Genomic DNA, 15285 nt, shown 5'->3' on the forward strand with positions numbered 1-15285 from the left:
ACTACTGACTAGGGATTATATTTGGAAGTAGATTTATATGATTAGTCTAGCTAGATAGAAAGAAACAGAATAAGCTTCTTGCTGCTACATATACATCTTCCATTACATTACTCGGTTACTACTTACTCTATTGGAACATATGTAGATGGACACTCAAGGACAAGAGTACACTAAACTAGAGCATTTCTTCATTGGAAAAAGCATGGCCGACGTGATCTGACCTCAAAGATACGCAAAGTACTACATAACATCCAGACAGGTTCCAGCTGCATGACAATAATGTACCACCCACTGTTTCAGGAAGAACAGGGGGAGGGGGTGGAGATATAACCCCGAATCACGGGGAAATTAAATTCATGCAAGGGTCCCGTCCGTCCGCAGGAGTTATCTATCAGGTACACACTTTAATAAGACACAGCCAAGACTAATTAAACTATAAACTACTACAAGCTACTACATAGTTAAGATTAATGTCCGGCAGAACCACACTGACGACTGACGTTCTACATCATATGACACTGGATCAGACAAGGGATATGCGCATGCATGTCTCGAGTTCATTTTCTACCCATAAAAGGAATAAGGAAATAGTCAAGAATAATTATGCCACTATTTGGAACCTGGGCACGCGCGCCCATCCTTCATTCTCCCAGTGTATTTTTCATCCACTTCCGTAGCAGAGCGTAGCGATCTAGAACAATAAACAGGAAAGATTTTTTTGGGTGCTTGAGCTTGAGAGTTAACCCTCCGAATCAATAGCAAGCAAGTCCTCGGAGGTCCGAACCACCTCGAGTGATGACCAAAGCCATACACATCGAGGATCACTGCCAATAGGCAAAGAACAGAAAACCAATAATTAGAAGGAGGCAACCATTCGACCAGCGCACAGTACCGCCCCCTTAATCTGCGGTGTGCGACTATCTAAGATGGTGAGACACTTTGTCTGTTGAAACAGGAAGGAAAAAAGGATAATAGAGACCAATCGCTCGAACGCCGTACAGATGCTAGCATGAAAATCGTGATGTGCAAAGGTGTAGAAGGAGAAAAGATCGGAACAGCAAAAAAAGCATCAGCCGTGCTGGGTTGAAGCGCGTTGTCCGTTCATAGTACAACCTCGCGGGCCAGTGCAAGGGGAAAAGCCAAGTGTTAATACAAGTTGATGAAGATGGGAAGGACGAGGTGGTCGAGATCTTCCTGAAAAAAAAAAGACGATGCCCTTTTAGACTTTACGGAAATCTTTACGACTGGTTAGCACGATGTCCACTTCAAATCCGAAGCGAGGAGAGCAATGCATACCCGAAAGCACAGGATAGATCAGTTCGAACGCCTGGTAGATCTCCTCACGGACCTTAGCACCAGTGAGGACGATCTTTCCACTGACGAAGATAAGCAGCACGATCTTAGGCTTCATCATGCGGTAGATAAGACCGGGGAACAATTCAGGTTCGTAGGAACTGAAGTTGTGATGGCGACTGGCCAAACCCTCCAGGCGGATGGGGAACTTGATATCGCAAGAACCCACGATGTTCTGGATCTTGAAATCCGTGAACTTGGCATTGAAACCAAGCTTCTGAATAATACGTGCGTATTTTCTGGAAGCCAGCTTGGAGTCATCCTCCGACTTGGCACCAGTAACCACCATCTTGCCGGAGGCGAAGATCAAAGCGGTCGTCTTCGGCTCTCGAATACGCATGATCACGGCCGCGAAACGCTATTGGAAGAAAAAAGAACAGTTCAGCCACACTATGCCCTGACATATCAAGCACAGGGAGGTGTGGAAAGTAATACCTTAGGGTTGTACTCCGCATTTCTTGCGTGGAGAGCGATCGTTTTCAAGTCCAGACGACAGTCAAGGTTGACCGTCGCGACAATGTTTCTTCAAAGAAAGAGAGAGATCATTGTTCAGTAATCTGGTGACCCAGAAATAGAGACAGCAAGAGTATACTCACTGCAACGTAGGCACAATGCCACTTCCCGGAGTGTTGGCACCGGGAGTCGCAGCTGGAGTTGCGGGCGCCACCCCGTTGCCATTAGCGGCATTTCCTCCCTGCTGCTGACCGTTCATCATCCCATTCGCACCCTGAGCCATCGCCATGTTTCCGTCTTTATCGGAAGGCGGAGTCAAGTCGCCGGCACCACCGGGGAAGGACAGAGAGGCGGGGGAAGTGAAGGCCCGGGCCTGCTGCGCGGTAGAAGGATGGGTCGTAAGAGAATCCATCGCGACGTGAGTAGTGGAATACTCGAGCCGTAAACCAGCCGACGCTGAGAGTAGATAGAAAAGCTTTTTGCAGATAGCAGTCTGTATAGACGCAGAGCTCAAAGTCAGTCAAAAGAGGACAGACAAAGTGAGTGACAGATGGAGATGACGCTCAAAGAGACTCAAGAGCGACGGGCACCTGAGGTGTCTGCCTGGAAAGGCAAGACAAATGAGGTCAAGACCAAGTGAAGAGAACAACGTACCCTTTGCGGGAGATGGACAAGTCAATGTCTCCCCTGCAGCAATACTGCTCTGGGATCCAAGCAATAAACCGTTTCGAAGACGAAACGGAATGAAGTCAAGGTGGAGTGCAGAGGTATGTGACAGGCGATGACAAAAAGCCGCCGTGGAGGAAGGAGGATAAGGTGGATGGGAAGGGAGAATAAGGCAGTGACCAGGGGACTAGAAAAGCACAGTCAAGTGTTTTCTAGGGGAGATTAACTCAAGAGCAGCAGCGTTCACAAACTTATGGATGGAAGTAAGTGAACAAGATGCAGAAGAGGAAGGGAGTGTGAGATGACAGAAAAAGCACGTTGTTTTTTTTTGTGGTAGATGACACAACTTTTTTTTTGAGAGGGGAGGTGCGTGTGTTTTGTTTGCTTTTCTTGGTTTTTGTATGAATTGGGAATGTCTATCTGCGATTTGGAGAGAGAGAGTGGCGAAGATGCACACCTGAGGCTGCAAACTTCCTGTTTCAGTAACGGAGACTGATAACGGTTTGGAGTTCAAAAGAAAAAAGAGAAAAAGGGAAGAAAAGAATTTTTCTTTCCCGATTTGATACTCTTTTTTTTCTTGGCTTCCCTAAAAAATCTTCTTCCCGGAAATGTGTTTAGATCCAGCAGGTTGATAGCAGAGATATAAAACAGCTGATATCAGCAGTAATCTCTGCAAACCGTACGTGAGTGTGGAGAGAGTGTATAGGGAGGGGAGGGGAGGATGGCGGGCGGGAAGAGAGGACAGTATGGCTTTCCGGGCGGTGCCAAGACCAGGATCAAAAATTCCAACAGCGACAGGAAAGTGGGAGGTTGGGCCTTTATATAGGCTGAGTCACAGCGCCCGGGCGCAGCTGGCGTCAGGGGGGGCTGGGCCCGGCGGCGGCGGCAAAAGCAGCGACGAGCGGTCGCTTTCACTCGCTTTCCACTCGCTTTCACCCATGGAAGTGGCCGCTCTGGCACTGCTCGCTGCGTGTTAGCGCCTCCACTAGCGGCTCTTGGGTGGCCAAGCGCCATTCCGTCATCTCTGGTTTGTTGATCGGCGACTCCACTCACCACACCTGCGTTCGTTCTCGTTGGCTGTCGCCCCCCTTACGCTGGGGTTGCAGGCCTGCAGCCACTCATCTCCCCAGCCAGTCCGCGTCGCTCCTGCAACTGATAACTCTGACCCACTTTCCAGTCCATCCATTCTTTCAATCTACCAATCATTCCGCCTTACTGTTACTCGGCTTTTTCCCCTTCACTCCTTCTTTTTTCCTTTTTCTTTTTTTTTCTTCTTTTCTTTTGCCTTGCCGCTTTAGCGGTTGCCAACTGAACAAAAATTTCTTCGACACTTTCACTCTTCCTGATCTCTTTCTTCCGAGCCCCAAAAACACAGCCTTTGGGGAAGATTTTTTTTTTTGTTGGGCCTGATTCATCGATGATCATCAAGATGATCCCAAACCATTCTAACAGATCACTACTTGACACTACACTATCACAGTCACAGCTAACCGCTGTTGATGAATCTCATTCTTGAGTCACAGTCTTTCTGTTTGTCCAAGAAAGTTGACCAGTCGTGAGATCGCTCATCCCGGTACGCGCCGGTCGCGTCGTCGGTCGCGTCATGGGGTTCATCCCGCGCGAGGCTGTTCTCGCCTCTCATTTGGCGTTTGATTTGCCGCTTTCCAGCCAAGTTCCATACCATAATAACATACCCCAGACAACTTACAGTAGATCTCAGGCAATTTCCAACCTATTTGATCCACAAATCTTGCCCCCCGATCGTAGCCTTGCGCTGTGGTCGGTGTTCATTCAATTTTAGTGCAGGGGACGGAAATAGCCTCGACAAGGGTTATAGGCTACTAACCACTTATCGCTTTCACGCGCAACTCAAATCTCAGCATTTATGGGAAAACTTCCGCGACGCGACTTTTGACTCAAAACTGTCGGTCGGTCGGTCGGCAGGCAGCGGCTACAGCCGTGTTCAATACGTAATCCGGCCAGGTGGCCTTTCCCATACCTTTTTTTGCCATCTAAGTTTGTTACCGCACCACCTTCAGCCTCCCCGGAATATCTAAACTGTCATAGAATGGTTGGTGTGGGATGGATCCCGTTTCAAGTCTATTTTCACTTTTTACTTTACCATGGATATATGCCGGACGGAGGACATCATGACTAGATGAATGATACTCCCGTACCACTCCGTCGGTATTATTAGCTGTTGCCCAAGTGAAGAATCAGCTTACGGTATACAATAGCAATCGAGACGTCACAAAATAGGCGTCTATGCAACATGGGGCAAAATGGAATGAATAGGACAAAAAGGTCGGTCGGTAGTAGTGAACATCCATCACATGGGCTGTCAGCGTTACTTGTCGCTTGCTTGCTTTGCTTTTGCTTATTCGGCAAGCGGCAAAAGCAGCATCGCTTTCGCATTCGGGAGCTTGGCGTCATAGGGTCGTTTGTTTTTGTTTTTTATTTTATTTTATTTTTCGCCCTTTTCATGTGATCAGCATCATCTGTCGGTCACGTTGACACCCCCTTTTTTCGGTTGCTGCATACTTGATGCAGTAGGAATAACTAAGATAGTATACATTCTATAGTTAGTTAATTTCGATTGGTTTATGGTTATCGTGGATCGTCAGTACACCGGGTTTTTTGTAGTGATTTTACCGTTTTGGGAACTATATATACTTACTTAACTAGTTGTATACATCTCGACTTCACTACAACAACTACAACAAATCTACTACAACTACAGTCCTAACCTAAACAACACCCACTTTCGCAAAAAAGTGCCAATCATATTATATCCCCCCACCTACCTCCCAACACCCAAAAAAATCACCTAGTAATACTACGTAGTAATCCCTATCTCAACCCCCTCATCCCCGCCCCCGGTGCGGGCAAATAGGGCAAAACCACTTGCTTAATAAACCGATCACTTAACCACGCCGACAGGGTCAAAAAATAAATCACCAGGAAGAAGATCTGCGGATCATTACAGAGCCGATTAAACGAGCCCAAAATCTGCGTGAGGAGACGATCATCCTCAGAATCGAACTCCTCCAGCGGCTTATCCACTGGAAGGAAGAAACTATTCGCTTCTTGCTCCCGCGTCATTAGCATGATATTCTCGCGCCGGAATTGGTTCACGGTTCCTTTGCCGCTGTCGGGGATCCCGCGGACGTAGAGGAGGGGGTAGAGGTCCATTAGGTTGGTGAGTTTGGTGAGGGTTGTGTGCCGGGGGTCTCCTTTTATTTCTCATTGTTAGATATCGGTGGTCGGTTGGTTGGGGGATGGTTATATGGATTAGAGAGATTAGGGGGGGGTAAGAAGGGACATACCTTTTCGTTGGATATCGATATCAATGCCTTCGTGATCTGCGATGGAGTGCTCGCAGTCGATGCATTTGTCGCTGATATCGTTGGTATGGGATAGAGAGAAGATTCCTCTGCTGCAGGGACAATCTAGGCCTATATTGCCGGATTTGAGTTCCGCTTTGCATTTCCCGACGGCCATGAGGCGGGTGGATGGAGGGGATGAGGAGGATGAAGTGGAGGCGGCGGTGTCGACCACTTCTACGACATCTTCGTCGTCCATTGGAGTGGAGGGACGAGGGGTGGCGGTGGTAACGGTGCGTGTTGATGGTATGCTGGTGGAATTAGTACCAAATACCATGTTTGCTATTGACGGTTGTTGTATGATGGTGATGGTGAGTTTGGTCGTAGTAGGCTTGATAGTCGTGACGATTTGGGACTCGGAGACGGATGTGCGCCTTTTATAGCCGTGTCGCACCATTCCAGTGATTAATATACTTTCTGAAGTGGGTTCCGTGAAGGTTTGGTCTAGATTGTTATTTCGGAGCGTTGATGGACTGGTAGTTGCGGGAGTTAAGGACTGTATGACGGTGTTGTGAGGTTAGGGGATAGATGCTTTGGGGGTGGTGATGGGGAAGTGATGGAATTCGGGAGTATTTACGGAGGTGTGTTCCTGGATGCTTGTCATTTGCATGTGGTAGTTGGTTACATCATGCAAAGCATATGCTCGTAAAAGAGCCATAGTAGATGGCTGTGAGATACTAGGGTATGTGACAGCTGCTAAGTAGGCTCATCGTGATATAGTAGCACATCTACCATCAGACTTGCTTTAGCTGCCTCAGCATTCATTCAGCTTGAACATCATCTAGACATCTGCGCTGCTTATCAGCTAGCTTACGCTGAGAAAAACAGCTTATTTCCCGAGTATCACGGTATACTCAGTATTCATCGTCACCGCAAACTATGGAGTACAACTATATATACAAGGCCCCCGTCCGGGCTCAACACGCAATAACGTAACAGGCATCCACCAGCCTGGAAATGAAACATGATCAAACATTAGTAACCAACGCCACAATGGATACTCTGATCCATCCAATCCTTTTTGTACCCTGATGAAGGGTAGAGAGAAATATGTAAGTGTTGAAAAATCGCTAGGCCTAAGTCATGAAGTACTTCGGGCCCTCTCCACCTTGAGGTGTCTGCCAGTTGATATCCTGGGTAGGCACCTTGATGTCACAGGTCTTGCAGTGAATGCAGCTATGACTAGTTAGCAAGAGAAACAGTACGAGCATTCGGGTTTGACTTACTTCTGGGAGTTGATCTGGAAGCGCACGCCGTGGGGCTTGCTAGAGTCCTCCACGTACTCATACACACCGGCAGGGCAGAAGCGGTTCTCCACACCCTGGTACTTGGGCCAGGCAACATCGGTGTGCTTGTCCCAGTCCTCCACCTGCAAATGCACTGGCTGGTCTTCCTCGTGGTTGGTACCCGTGCGGCTGACGCTGGTGAGGATATCAAAGCTGATCACTCCGTCGGGCTTGGGGTACTCGATCTTGTTGCATTCAGACGCCATCTTGGTCGCAGCAGCATCCGTGCCATGGTGCTTCAAAGTCCAGGGAGCCTTGCCCTTGAGAACGTATGCTTCGAGACCAGAGTACAGGATACCGCCATAGAGACCCAGTGGCGTGCTGAAAGAGGGCCGCATGTTACGCACCTCGTACAGCTCCTTCCAGATGGACGACTTGCGCAGAGCTTCTTCATAGTCGAACAGGAATACAGAGCCCTCCGAGCTGCCCTGCAGGGCCGCATAGGCGGATTCGGCAGCAAGCATGGCCGACTTCATTGCGGAGTGTGTGCCCTTGATCTTCGGAACGTTCAAGAATCCAGCACTATCACCGATAAGCGCTCCTCCCGGGAAAGCGCACTTCGGGATCGACTGGAATCCACCCTCGTTGAGAGCCCGTGCACCGTACGAGATGCACTTTCCACCTTCGAGGACGTCCTTGTACAGAGGGTGGTGCTTGAGCTTCTGGAACTCGCCATAGGGCGACAGCCAGGGGTTCGGGTAGTCCAACCCAACCACCAAGCCAATGCTGACCATGTTGTCGCCAAAGTGGTACATCCACGCACCACCATACGTGTCACTAGGAAGGGGGTATCCCAGGGAGTGTGTGATCTCACCGGGCTTGAACTTCTCGGGCTGGATCTCCCAGATCTCCTTCACACCAATACCGTAGGTCTGAGGCTGGCTATCGCGCCTCAGGTCGTACTTCTTGACCACCTGCTTCGTCAAGCTACCATGGCAACCCTCAGCAAGAAGGGTCACGCGGGCGTGGAATTCCATTCCCCGCTCGAAGCTGTCCTTGGCCTTGCCGTCGCGACCAACACCCAAATCATTGGTGGCCACACCGAGAACCGATCCATCCGACTTCTTGTAGACGAGTTCACTGGCCGCAAATCCGGGGTATACTTCAACACCCAATTCCTCAGCCCTTTCTCCCATCCACTTCGTAAGTTCGTTCAGACTGATAATGTAGTTGCCATGGTTGTTCATCTGTGGCGGCGCAGGGATCGGAATGGCCGAGTTTTTGGTCAAAAAGCGCATCTTATCCTCCTTCGCCGGAGTCACATTCTCGAAGCGAGACGGATTGTCTTCCGACAACCAATCTGGCAACAGCTCGTTCATGGCGGTAGGCTCCAGGACGTTACCCGAGAGGACGTGTGCACCGAGTTCACCGGCCTTTTCCAGCACGATGACACGGAACTCCTCGTTGCCGGCTTCATTGGCGAGTTGCTTCAATCGGATGGCAGCAGCCAGACCAGCAGGGCCTATGTAGCGATAAAGACAGTCGGTTAGCCACTGAACCTTGCGCCATACCTCTATGCGCCAAACGAGAGAGGTCCGGGCCATTCTACATACCACCACCGACGATACAGACATCGACCTCATCCGACTCCCTGTCCAACTGTCGCGGATCAAAATTGCCATGCTCATCGGTCAGCTTCCGGGATAGTGATTGCGAAAAGGCTCGAGTCTGAATTGGCGGGAAGAACGATGTGCGACGAATGGCACGCTTGCCGGACGCAGCGAGGGAGCTATTCGAGATTCGGGCGGAGTTGCTGAAGGGGGCAAGAGAGGCGGAAGACCTTGAAAGTCGCGACCAAGTGGGTCGCAATTCACGCCTCAGGAGAGGTAAGACGGCTCCTTTCGCAGCCATGGCGGAGGTTCTTCAGGAAGGAAGCAAGGTAGGAGAGGAGAGGTCACAGTAGCGTTGCTTGGATGAGGAGCTCCTATAAACGAGACAACTGCATGGTATGATGGGAGCAAACAATGGGGGGTTGGGGGGGGGAAAGGATGGCGAACGAGGAGGGCGCAGGAATGACTCCAAGCGGGATGATGAAGGAGAAGGAAGAAGCAACTTGAAGCGTGGGATCCAGATGAGAAGAGTAAGTAGGCAAGTCCCCTCTCCGTCACCGGCAATGGAGACGTGACTAATAATGGGCGGCCGTGGGATAAAATTTGGCGGTCGGGGTTGAAGGTTGCGGGCAGAACTTGGCCTTGCCTTTGGACTACCCGAGGCTATGCCGGCCAATGGGATGTTCGGTGATGGGAATCACTCGCACGCTTGCCGCTCCGCCCGCGGATTTGCCGTCAATCCCGTCGGATATCGAGTCTTGACAGTGTGACACATGCACTGAATAGATGAGTAGATAGCCGCCTTCGGATATATCATGGGTGCCACTCTTCCATCCGAGCGAATCTACCATAGAGACGATGCCAGAGTGTTTGCAGAATAGTAGTACCTTGTCCTTGTTACTATTCTACCCAACAATCATTGATACTATTGCCCATACTAACACTAATGTAACAGCCTGCGGTGCCGGTGGAAGGATCACTCGTGCCTGGATAACCAACTACCTTAATATAGTTACAAGAAGAGAGGAATTGCTGGAGCATTTACACCAGCCCTAAGACCTTCCGAAATATTCCCCATTGTCTCGAACCACAATCGAAAGAGATCATATCTTCATTCATTCAGCTTCATTCAGTTAGTAACCAGACATCAAAATTGCTCACTCAGTTGTTGTGTGAATAAATCGGTTGGTGACGTCTTTTCCCTCACCACCTAACTATGAGTTATTCACTACCTAAGTATGAGCCAAGACGTATATAAATACCGGTCAACACCACTTCTTTCCTTCTCAATCATATTTCTCCAATATTTCAAGAGACTTGATCTTTTGAGCTCTTTTTCATTGTTGACAAGATGTCGCAAATCAACCCCGACGATTTTAGGAACACGCTCATGGCCGCTGTTCAACAGCACAATAGCCGCTATGCATCTTCCCACAACCTCGCTATCAGATGGGCAGATGACGATACCAATGCTGCGAGAGATGTAGCCAACTTCCAGACGCTCCTCGAGAGACTTTCACTTCCACGTGCTCAGGAGCTTGTCATTGGAAAACATGACAAGACTCCTGTATGGACAATCCAGGGGGCGTTTCGCAACAAGCTAAGCGCCGCAAAAAGCTCCCCTGGAAGAAGCCTCGTGACTGTGCACTATTCGGGGCACGGCTTACTTGTAGATGGTGCCTTGTCCTTTGCAGATACAGTCGCAGGTGAAAGAACGTTCTCCGCCAATGTCACTCTCTTTTACCTTGTTGCTAGCAGCAACTACGGAGGCTATCTGGCAGAGACTGACAAAGTTGATGTTCTGTTCATCTTGGATTGTTGCTATTCCCACATGGCCCTACGAGGGGTAGAGGTATCCCCTCGAGTAGTCGAAATGATAGCGGCCGTGGACATAAATGATCCGCTTGCGTTCGCGCCTCCGCAGAATACCTTCACCAGTAAGATTATTTCGGAGGTCGTCAGGCGCCAGCGAGAGGGCCACCTCTACATCGAAATGGCCGATCTCATCCAGACTCTGCGTGCCCGCCCAAACGCCATCAAAAAACCCACGCACGGGATCACGATTGGTAACCACTCTATCTGTCTCCCTCTTACGGGCCTCGCAAATGTGGACCCGACAACCATCGCTCCAACGCTCCGGGCAGTCTTTAGCGTCCATCTAGCGAGAAACATGAATAAAGAGGAAGTGGAGAGGCTCGCCAACTGGGTGAAGACTCTGCCATCAGGCATGGACATCACGCTAGACGGCGTATACACGGCAGAGTCGATGATTTACATCTTGTCATCTGCCTATTCCGTCTATCTCAAAATCGCCGGGATACCAGGGTACAAGCTTGTGGCTGAGGTGACTAGCCATAACCTGGTACGTACCCTCTCCCAACCACCGGCGACTGGGGGAGCCGGAAGTAGCCCACAGAAGGGCAGAGACAAAAAGGAGAACATCAAGCCCATGCCTCCGAAGACCTCTTAGATCTAAAACACCCTTCTTCTCTTCTTCAGTTTCTTTTCTTGTTTTAAGGATTGCCGCGTGTCTTTTATTCTTATACCTCTTGAGCCATGGTGCCGCGGGTTGCTTTACGTCTGTTGTTTAGCGTAATTTCTTCAGCAATTCCAGCAGGTGATTAGACCCGCGAAATCATGTTTCGTTCATATGCCGTAGATATGTAGACAAAAAGTAAGATATTTCATCTATGTGTTGTCGGTAACGATAGCTATAGTCCAGTATATACATTGTAGGGTGGGATATGTCGAAGAGTGCCTTCTGAGTACATAGATGCTGTGCAATCAACACAAAGTATTGAGAGGCTGACTACCCTCACAGGTAGGTTTCTATTACATCAAGGCAAATATTGCTAAAGATTACAAAGTAATTTTGTCCAGCCACCCTGTGGCAAATATGCATCACTTTGCCTGATGATGAGATCAGTCATATTCATTGGAGCTGAATCTCAGCTGCGACTGCATTTCTGCAGAACTGACAGCCTTGTTAATTGCTTGGCAGGGGCTAGACCCAGTGCAGATTAGTGGGGGTTCCATATCACTACATTAATTTATTAGTATGGGGTAGATAGATGTTCAACAGCAAGAAACTACAAAGTAGTAATCAGTGGAGCAGATAACCTGGCATGGGAATACTTCAGAATCATCAATATGGTATAGATGGTCATCTCATTGTAACTCCTCCTACTCTCATTGTCTAACATACTGTTAGTACTGTGTATATTCTAGAATGTTGAAACGACTAAAAGCATCCAGCTACTTTAGTAGCAAGCTTGACCGGGCCACCCAAGTGGGCTGAAGTCGAGATAATAATAGAGGATGCAGCAGGGCTGTACCGGAGTAGTGAGTGCTGGTTCATAGGACTCGATCAAGGTCAATGTAGATCGGCTGCTCAACACAATACGAATCTGGGTAACCAGCACTGCCTCTGGAGTGACAAAAGACAAAGTACAGAAAAAGGTCAGGCGGGGCCACGTGGATCCCGCCGAGGGAAACAAAGTGAGGCGATTCCAGACTGCGGCCTCTGATTGGGTGCCTTCCCACCGCCAGCATCAAGTTGAATTTCCATTTCCACCCGGATTTCTGGTTTGGCAGGGCGGTCAGCCTCTCCCAATCAGTTCGCGCTTCTCCTCTTTTCCCTGCTGTGACCCGGTCCATTCGCCCTCAAAACTCTCCTTTCTCCCTCATCTTCTTCTGATCCTGCCTGTCTCGCTCTCTTTGCCCAGCGCTTCCCTGGATTCCCCGTGCTGCCGCTCTCCTTCTACCGCTCGACCGGATCTCCGTCACCATCTAACCCTCTTCCAGTCCCGATTGTGTGTGTGTGTGTGTGTGTGTGTGAAAGCCAGCTCTTACCTGAGAGCTACTTCATCTCTGGTTCAGCTGTCCCCTCAGCGTACCAAACTATCCTCTCCTTGCTTCCCTAATCAGTCAGGCCCACCGTTACCTTCTGGAACCGTTCTATGGTCCTCGCATTCCCCGGATAAACACCAGGAATTATTGCTTTGCTGAATACTGCCGCCATTAAAACTTCCAGCTCTAGATTGCCCAGGATAACGACCCATTTGACCCCTCAAGGATCTGTTTCCCTACGGTCGCCTGTACCATCATTGAATCGGAATTTTCTTGTTTGAACCACGTTCCCGCAAAGGCCAGAAGCGTTGCGACTGCGATTTGCTTGTTGATCCGCCTGGACGGATTTCACCTCGACCATTGTGCGCGCTGTGCTAGTCCTATCTCTCTCGCCTTCTACTACTACCCGCCATGACTGAGGTCTCGTCCACCCGACTCTATCTCGGGAATCTCCCCCGCAATGGTATGAAGCCATCTACAAACTCTCCTTAGGTCTCCTTGTTTTCTCCTCAACCCGCTCTGGATGTTGCCCTTCTTGTCCACCTCTATCTTCGACACAGAAATCGGGATATTCCGCTGGATCGCAATGCGTCTGGATTGACCTCCCTGAGTCACCGAGGTTTTCACCCCTCCGGAGATTGATGGCGGATTTTCCTTCCTTTTGTTTCAATCTTCCTTGCTTGTGTCACGGTAAACTCAGTTTTCCGGATACTGGGTTGGTAGCTTCGAAACCATATCCAGTTGTCTCGGTTTTTTTGTTCTTTCAAAACCATTCGCAGTAGGCTGACATTGTACTCACGGCGCCCCGGGTGGGCGCCATTAGTGGGTTTCTTTTACAGTGACTAAACAGGATATCGAGGAACATTTCAGCACCCATGGTTCCGGAAAGATTACAGAGATCAAGCTCATGAATGGCTTCGGTTTCATCGAATACGAGGATGCGATGGATGCTAGAGATGTTGTACCTGGTAAGTCACCCTGTTTTGCTCCCTAGCTGTCGCGTGACCATGCTAATCTAGGACGATTATCTAGCCTTCCGTATGTACCAACGCATGCACCATATTCAAAGATCTTCATGGTTGACTTAACTCTCCATGCAGACGGCAGTGACTTCAAAGGCGAGCGCCTCACCGTGCAATTTGCCCGTGGACCGCGCCGCAAGGAGAACTTTCCTGGCCCAATGGACCGTCCCAACATGCCTCGTCCGCGTCGCACGATCTTTCGCATGATGGTTTCTGGACTCCCGGAAACAAGTTGGCAGGTTAGCAGCCCAAGCCCCCTTCCTTCTGGATCCACCGGACGCCTTGCATCTCGGCCGATTTGCGTTCCCTAATTCATCCTTTCCCTGTACTCCATTCCATGTTCCTCCACCTACGGCCCAAGGGAATCCTGGCGACGATGATCAGCTCCTCATGATGTATGGGTCGTTCACCAACCAACTTTCGGACCCCACCTAACTGAAAGGAAGGCTGGATGGCTGCCTCCCATGGTCGAACCCCAGCTCTGAGAGCTGAGAGCTGAGGCCGGACAACCCTGTCCAGGATGGAACGCCCTCGCAGTCATCGAAGGATCCCTTCGCCTACTACCCTGTATCGCTTGGGTCCCTTCCTGGCCTGTTTTTTCATATTGTATTTTTCTAATTGCTGGCTCCCGGACACATCGGATACCACTGTACCACTCTTGCACCTGGATATGGACTTACATCCTGGGGTTATCTAGGATCTTAAAGACTTTGCGCGTCAGTCTGGCTTGGACGTGGTTTACTCTGAAACTGGCCGTGAACTCGGCAGAGGGTGGGTTAATTCTTCAACTTCCTATCCGGTCGGACAGGACCCCATTGACACATGCTCCCAAGATTCGTGGAATTCGAGACCGCCAACGACCTGAAGACGGCCATTGAGAAGCTGGACGGACGTGAATTCAAAGGCTCTCGCGTAACTTGCATTGCCGATGTAAGCAACTTTACTGGTACATATGATCTGAGTGGAACGAGAAACCTCATACCCTTCCTAGATTCAAACTTACCCGGATGAACGTGCCATTCGTGACCCGTACCGATCTCGGTCCCCTCGTCGGAGTTACCCGCCCATGGATGAGTATGACCGGCGGTTCCCTGCGCCGCGTGGCTACAGCCCCCGGGCTCACTATCGGGAACGCTCTCCCATCCCAATCCGGAGGGACTATTATGACCGGGATGGATACGGACGCCGCACTCCTCCTCGTCCTCGGATGGAAGACTACCCTCCCCCGCGTCGTCCCTACGATGACCCCTACGATGTCCGCCCACCCCCACCACCTCGCCATTATGATGACCCGTACGCCCCCCCTCGCCCTTATGGACGGCCTCGTAGTCCGCCTCGGGGCGAATACATGCCTTACGACCGCCGCGGATACTGGTAGTCGTCTGTAATTAGCTCGTTGGTTGTGTTACCTCAGCGCATGGCGGATACCCATTGTGCATGCTTTCCCCCTTTGTTCTCTTGTTGAACTGGTTTCCCTCATTGCCGTTCCGGATGAGTTGACATTTCCCAATCGGAGTCAGCTTCTGGATTGAACACGGCCTCAGATACGAATGCGTGTGTCTGGTTGACATGGACAACGGAACGACACTGGCGCTTGCTTTCATCACTTGATGTGACCATGATCTCTAGCCCCGCTGGTTCCGGGCTCCGACTGGAAGGTTTTTCGAGGTTTCAAAAGTAGGCGTATGTGGACAGCCGTGTCGGTGTTTTCTTTGCCGGTGTG

General features: G+C 50.0%; 7 protein-coding genes across 7 annotated transcripts; 2 read left to right on the top strand and 5 right to left on the bottom strand.

The window, feature by feature from the left end:
* Positions 1-1197: 1197 nt before the first annotated feature.
* BO87DRAFT_372223 (TBP family protein) lies at positions 1198-1713 on the bottom strand. The gene is made up of 2 exons (XM_025622233.1): positions 1297-1713; positions 1198-1236 (listed from the first exon to the last, which is right to left on the bottom strand). The coding sequence occupies exons 1-2, from the start codon at positions 1691-1693 to the stop codon at positions 1220-1222; spliced, it is 414 nt and encodes a 137-aa protein (XP_025484480.1). The 5' UTR covers positions 1694-1713; the 3' UTR covers positions 1198-1219.
* Positions 1714-1750: 37 nt separating this feature from the next.
* BO87DRAFT_372224 (uncharacterized protein) lies at positions 1751-2126 on the bottom strand. Its single transcript, XM_025622234.1, has 2 exons — positions 1950-2126; positions 1751-1876 (listed from the first exon to the last, which is right to left on the bottom strand). The coding sequence occupies exons 1-2, from the start codon at positions 2093-2095 to the stop codon at positions 1759-1761; spliced, it is 264 nt and encodes an 87-aa protein (XP_025484481.1). The 5' UTR covers positions 2096-2126; the 3' UTR covers positions 1751-1758.
* Positions 2127-3490: 1364 nt separating this feature from the next.
* Positions 3491-4192, bottom strand: BO87DRAFT_348653 (uncharacterized protein; the record flags this gene model as incomplete). Its single annotated transcript, XM_025620982.1, has 3 exons — positions 3994-4192; positions 3695-3698; positions 3491-3659 (listed from the first exon to the last, which is right to left on the bottom strand). Exons 1-3 carry the CDS (start codon positions 4154-4156, stop codon positions 3491-3493), a joined length of 336 nt encoding a protein of 111 aa, XP_025484482.1. The 5' UTR covers positions 4157-4192.
* A 1130-nt stretch (positions 4193-5322) lies between these two features.
* On the bottom strand, positions 5323-5832 carry BO87DRAFT_402982 (uncharacterized protein; the record flags this gene model as incomplete). The annotated part of the gene is made up of 2 exons (XM_025625728.1): positions 5799-5832; positions 5323-5705 (listed from the first exon to the last, which is right to left on the bottom strand). The coding sequence occupies exon 2, from the start codon at positions 5662-5664 to the stop codon at positions 5323-5325; it is 342 nt and encodes a 113-aa protein (XP_025484483.1). The 5' UTR covers positions 5665-5705; positions 5799-5832.
* Positions 5833-6636: 804 nt separating this feature from the next.
* On the bottom strand, positions 6637-9294 carry BO87DRAFT_324335 (electron-transferring-flavoprotein dehydrogenase). Its single transcript, XM_025620062.1, has 3 exons — positions 8695-9294; positions 7082-8603; positions 6637-7031 (listed from the first exon to the last, which is right to left on the bottom strand). Exons 1-3 carry the CDS (start codon positions 8990-8992, stop codon positions 6932-6934), a joined length of 1920 nt encoding a protein of 639 aa, XP_025484484.1. The 5' UTR covers positions 8993-9294; the 3' UTR covers positions 6637-6931.
* A 787-nt stretch (positions 9295-10081) lies between these two features.
* Positions 10082-11245, top strand: BO87DRAFT_348660 (uncharacterized protein; the record flags this gene model as incomplete). The annotated part of the gene is made up of 1 exon (XM_025620983.1): positions 10082-11245. One exon carries the CDS (start codon positions 10082-10084, stop codon positions 11159-11161), a length of 1080 nt encoding a protein of 359 aa, XP_025484485.1. The 3' UTR covers positions 11162-11245.
* Positions 11246-12951: 1706 nt separating this feature from the next.
* Positions 12952-14940, top strand: BO87DRAFT_382091 (putative pre-RNA splicing factor Srp2; the record flags this gene model as incomplete). Its single annotated transcript, XM_025624586.1, has 7 exons — positions 12952-13003; positions 13380-13508; positions 13573-13578; positions 13641-13801; positions 14260-14333; positions 14396-14492; positions 14554-14940. The coding sequence occupies 7 exons, from the start codon at positions 12952-12954 to the stop codon at positions 14938-14940; spliced, it is 906 nt and encodes a 301-aa protein (XP_025484486.1).
* Positions 14941-15285: the final 345 nt, after the last annotated feature.

Source organism: Aspergillus neoniger, assembly GCF_003184625.1.
Source record: "Aspergillus neoniger CBS 115656 unplaced genomic scaffold BO87scaffold_2, whole genome shotgun sequence".
Taxonomy (NCBI): domain Eukaryota; kingdom Fungi; phylum Ascomycota; class Eurotiomycetes; order Eurotiales; family Aspergillaceae; genus Aspergillus; species Aspergillus neoniger.